The following is a 5,403-nucleotide window of genomic DNA, read 5'->3' as shown; positions in this document are numbered from 1 at the left end:
GTTCTGGATTTGCTTTTGGATATCGTTTCTGGAAGCGATACAGAAGAACATGTCAAACATAAGGAACACACACACACACACACACACACACACACACACACACACACACACACACACACACACACACACACACACACACACACACACACACACACACACTCGCACACACACACACACACACACACACACACAGTTTGTTTAGTCTAATGATGTTCGATGTGATCTTTGTCCTTAATTCAAATCTTTTTCATTAAATCAGGCATGAAGTATAGATAAAATATTTATTTTCAAAATCACACATTCAGCAAAATTACAACGTACAACACAGTACAGATTTCCAAGCTCTCTCCCACTTGTAAGAAAATATTCCTTTATTAAAAATTATATAAATTAATCTCATAGTTACAGCTCCTTCAAAAGAGCTTTAATGAATAGCTTTAATATTGTGCAACAAGTTACAGTAATATTTTTGTCGAAGCAAAAATAAACAAAGCACATGAAGATCGGATTTCATTCGTACTAACTATGCAAAAATAACGTATAAAGTGCAGTTGCAGAACGTTATGAGCTCAAACCCGTCCGATGCAGTGAATCCACACACTGATATATCACACACTGATATATCACACACTGATATATCACACACTGATATATCACACACTGATTTATCACACACTGATATATCACACACTGATTTATGCATCCCTAGGAAGTGCTTCAAACCAAAAAATACACACCAAAACATGACACTTGTAACATGTACAATGTAGATTATTGTACAGTTTGTGGATTATCGTACATTAATTGTGCATAAAAGGCGCTATATAAATAAAACGTATCATTATTAGTAATATTACAAATAAAAGAAAGTGTATCTGTTTAAACAGCTTGAAAAGAAAAGCCAGTCCTACATGTTTAGTGGCATTTGGCTTTGGCGTAAACCGTAAAAAATAAGCTATCATGAGAGAATCATTCATCAGAAATTTGTATTGTTTTCCGTTACAAAGATCCAAACATTCTTGAAACTGGAGAAGCAAAGTGGCTGAAGATATTAAGCCTTGTTTCTAAATGAATTGAGAACTATGAAAGCTTGTTTCCGCCACAGAATAAACACTTTTAAGAGATAATTGCGACTTTTTATCTCATATTTGCGAGATTACATCTTGCAATTCTGACTTTATTTCTCAAATTGTGTGTTATTAAGTCTCAATTGCGAGTTATAAAGTCAGAATTGCGAGATTAAAGTCAGAATTGTGTGATATAAAGTCAGAATTGTGAGATTAAAGTCAGAATTGCGAGATATAAAGTCAGAATTGCGAGATTAAAGTCAGAATTGCGAGATATAAAGTCAGAATTGCGAGATTAAAGTCAGAATTGCGAGATATAAAGTCAGAATTGCGAGATTAAAGTCAGAATTGCGAGATATAAAGTCACGAGATTAAAGTCAGAATTGTGAGATATAAAGTCAGAATTGCAAGATTAAAGTCAGAATTGCAAGATTAAAGTCAGAATTGCGAGATATAAAGTCAGAATTGCAAGATTAAAGTCAGAATTGCGAGATTAAAGTCAGAATTGTGATATATAAAGTCAGAATTGCGAGATTAAAGTCAGAATTGCGTGATTTAAAGTCAGAATTGCGAGATTAAAGTCAGAATTGCGAGATACAAAGTCAGAATTGCGAGATTAAAGTCAGAATTGTGATATATAAAGTCAGAATTGCGAGATTAAAGTCAGAATTGCGAGATACAAAGTCAGAATTTCGCGATAAAAAGTCGCAATTACCTTTTCTATTTTGTATCCTGTGGCGGAAACCAGCTTCCATAGAGAACAAATATCTGCCAATGGAGTCAGAAAAATAAACTTAATTCAAAGGGAAAACGAGACTATCTTTCGGACCCCCATTGGCAAATCTTTCCCTGGTTTTAAGCACTTAATTCTGACGAGTCATTCTGCTTCTCAAGGTAACGTCTGTTGAGCCACTCTCAGCCCTTCGCTGGGACGTGTGGCAATACCTGAATGTCATGTTGTGTAACCGTGCTTCCCTGAGTATTTGAACATCATTAAAAACCCATAATGCTTAGACAGAAAGTTGATTGTTCCAGCAGAAGATAAATAAGAGCACTGCTAATGTTAGTTGTTCATGTGGACACTAACTTTGCCCGTCATGGCGACTGTGAGGGGGTGAATTTTTTTATAACTCATCCATTTAAATTATATTAAGCTTTAAAGTTCTGCATAATTAAGGGCGTGGCCACTTGAGTGACAGGTGGATTGTTGTGATGTCACGACTAGCCGTTTGTCTGTTAGCGTCACGTCACCTCAGCTAATTCGCCTTTTATCCGCGAGTGACGCGCTAAGCTAACAAGATGGCGACGGCCAGCTCCGCCCACTTCAAAAATGTTCTTGAGAAACATAGTCCATATTTTTTTACAGTTTTTTAAAGCCATACTGCTCAGACAGAAAGCCTTGATTAGAAGGTGTACCCACAGCAGATCAATAAGACACTGCGTATGTTTATAGTTTATGTGCACCCGCAGGACTCCACGATCATGTCCGGGACGTCGGTCTTCACGATGGTGTGCTGAGAGTTGAAGTAAACCATGGAGAGCGGGCGTCTCTGGATGGGAACGCAGCAGGACGACACGGCGGTGTGGATCCCGTTAGCCTTTAGCTGGCTGAAGACGGTGGCGTGAAACGAGGAGGCGATGCCCGGCGACCCCGAGAGATGTTGAGGACACTGCCCCATACAGTAGTTCATGTGGTATCCCTCGGGCGCTATGATCCAGTCCTGCCACTGAATATCACGAAACTTAATGTACAAGTCTTTCTTGCAGCACACGCTCACGTCGTCTCCGCAGCGTAGTGAGCGTTTGCTCAGCGCGTGAGTCGAGGCGTCTTCACGCAAGCGCACCTGCGCGACGAGGAACGGCTGGTGTTCGCCGGAAGCGTCGCGGATACACAGGTTTCGCTCTCCGTCTTCGCAGTGGACCTCGAGTTTGAGACGCCGCTGGCCTCCGTCTAGAAAGGCTTGCAGGGCGACGGTGACGGGGAACGTGTGCCAGCCGCCCCGCGACACCTCAACGCTCCGCTGGATTAGCAGTGTGCGGTTGTTAGCGCCCGACAGGTAGATCTCAGCGTTCACACGCTCGCCGGGGCGCGGCGCGTCCGCCGGACGCACGTAGAGCCACAGTGACGACTGAAGGACTTGAACACTGTGGCCTTTCTCCTGGAGGAACTGGAACGATAGACTGCTGTCGAAACCCGTCGACACCTCGTCATCTGGAGAGAGATCACACAGAAGAGCTTAGAAGACGATGGATGCGGACCATGTATTATGATTATGATAATAAATCCAAGTGATATGATACCAAATATCTCTATTTTTGTACTGTACTGTAAAAAAAAATTGGTTTAACTTAAAAAAGCAAGTTGCCTTGTTGTCTTCAAATTTTGAGTTCATTGAAATTAAAGATTTGAGTTAATACAATGAAAGAGATTAGTTTATTCAACAGAAACTCAAAATATTATGTTATCTGAACCACACAAATTATTTAAGTTGATTTGACTAAAGATAAAAAGTTGTGAAAACAAATCATGAAAATATTTTTTTACAGTGTGGAAGCGAATGACATTGGAAGTTGCATTAAAAATAAGCTACTATTTATGCATGTATATAATTAAGAAATATTTGCATGTATATACTGTATATAGGTTTGTACACTGTAAAAAAAATCATGATTTGTTTTCACAACTTTTTATCTTTTGTCAAATCAACTTAAATAATTTGTGTGGTTCAGATAACATAACATTTTGAGTTTCTGTTGAATAAACTAATCTCTTTCATTGTATTAACTCAAATCTTTAATTTCAATGAACTCAAAATGTTAAATTGTAGAAAGGCAACCAGGTAACTTTCTTTTTTAAGGTAAACTAACATATATATATATATATATATTACAGTGTAAAACATTCCTCAAATGTCTTTGTGTTCATGTTGGTTTAACTTAAAAAGTAAGTTACCTTGTTGCCTTAAAATTTTGAGTTCATTGAAAATAAAAATTTGAGTTAATACAAAGAAGGATATTGGTTTATTCAACAGAAACGCAAAATATTATGTAATCTGAACCAAAATAATTATCCAAGCTGATTTGACAAAAGATTAAAGTTGTGATAACAAATAATTAAAATAATTTTGATGACTCAAATTTTTATTTTCAATGAACTCAGTTAACTTTTTAAACCAATGAAAGCAAAGACATTTTAAGAATGTGTAAAAAAAAAAATCATGATTGGTTTTCACAACTTTTTTTCTTTTGTCAAATCAACTTAGATAATTCACGTGGTTCAGATAAAATAATATTTTGAGTTTCTGTTGAATAAACCAATCTCCTTCATTGCATTAACTTATGAACTCAAAACTGTGAGGCAACCCGGTAACTTTGCTACTTTTTCAAGTTAAACCAGCATTTCTATTTTTTTTCAGTGTGGGTACCAATGATTGCAAAGACATTTTAATGATGTTTCAATGCAAGTCAGATGTAGGCTACTCACCGACATCAGCGAAGCTCACTATCTCGTATGCCTGGTTATTCGTGTGCGAGTTCGCTAAGTTATTGTCCAGCTCCAGGGTCCCGTCTTGTCTCACGCGCCCCGCGTGCAGTTTCCGAAGCGCGGTCATGAGCGCGGCGCGTGGCACCGCATGCGTGATGTTCGGCCTCTCCCGCAAGTGAAGCTTGTTCAGAATCTGTTGTTTCGCGATCTCGACCAGGTATCGTTCCTCCGCGTCCTTCTCCATCGCCGGTATACCGCACGTCGGGCACCCGGTTGTGGCCGTGCTCGTGCGCTTCACCGTGAGCGCGCTCAGCACCACCAGCGTGGACAGCACCGTGAACGCGGACCAGAGCATGATGCAAAGTTTGTCTTTGCTCGTTAGACTGGGACTGGTTTGGAGAGAGTGAGCACTAGTGAGTGGCCGCAGAGAGTGAGCACTCAGAAGTGGGGTAATCCATCAAAAGTTGTGACACGTTTAAGGGACGCACCAATGACGGCGTCTGTCACACATGTGCACGCGCTCGAGGGGAGGGAGGCCGGTGGAGGTGAGCGACACACATGCACACACACACACACACACACTCCTCACAGAAGCATAGCTATATATATAGCCCTGATGGGGTTAATCATTAGCGCGAACAAATAAACACACGACACTTACAGTGCCACGTCGAGCCGCAGTCCACAGCCTCACCTCTGTCCCAATGACCCGCAACACTGTAGCCCTGTAACCCTAACCACTCGAACATGACGCAATCCAGGCTGTTATACGGGGACCAGTTCGGTGCAGATGCTGGAGTCTCCGCATCCCATCATCTCTCATCCTCCGGAAGATCACAGACATGCACTCTT

At 40.5% G+C, this 5,403-nt stretch overlaps 1 protein-coding gene across 1 annotated transcript; it reads right to left on the bottom strand.

Annotated features, from left to right (window-relative positions):
- Nucleotides 1–268: 268 nt before the first annotated feature.
- Nucleotides 269–5,105, bottom strand: LOC307007104 (inhibin beta B chain). The gene is made up of 2 exons (XM_079628788.1): nt 4,552–5,105; nt 269–3,279 (listed from the first exon to the last, which is right to left on the bottom strand). Exons 1-2 carry the CDS (start codon nt 4,904–4,906, stop codon nt 2,522–2,524), a joined length of 1,113 nt encoding a protein of 370 aa, XP_079484914.1. The 5' UTR covers nt 4,907–5,105; the 3' UTR covers nt 269–2,521.
- Nucleotides 5,106–5,403: the final 298 nt, after the last annotated feature.

This window comes from Phoxinus phoxinus (assembly GCF_949152265.1).
Source record: "Phoxinus phoxinus genome assembly, chromosome: 11".
NCBI classification, from domain to species: domain Eukaryota; kingdom Metazoa; phylum Chordata; class Actinopteri; order Cypriniformes; family Leuciscidae; genus Phoxinus; species Phoxinus phoxinus.
The sequence above is the reverse complement of the archived record's forward strand: the minus strand, read 5'-3'. Positions and strand labels throughout refer to the sequence as shown.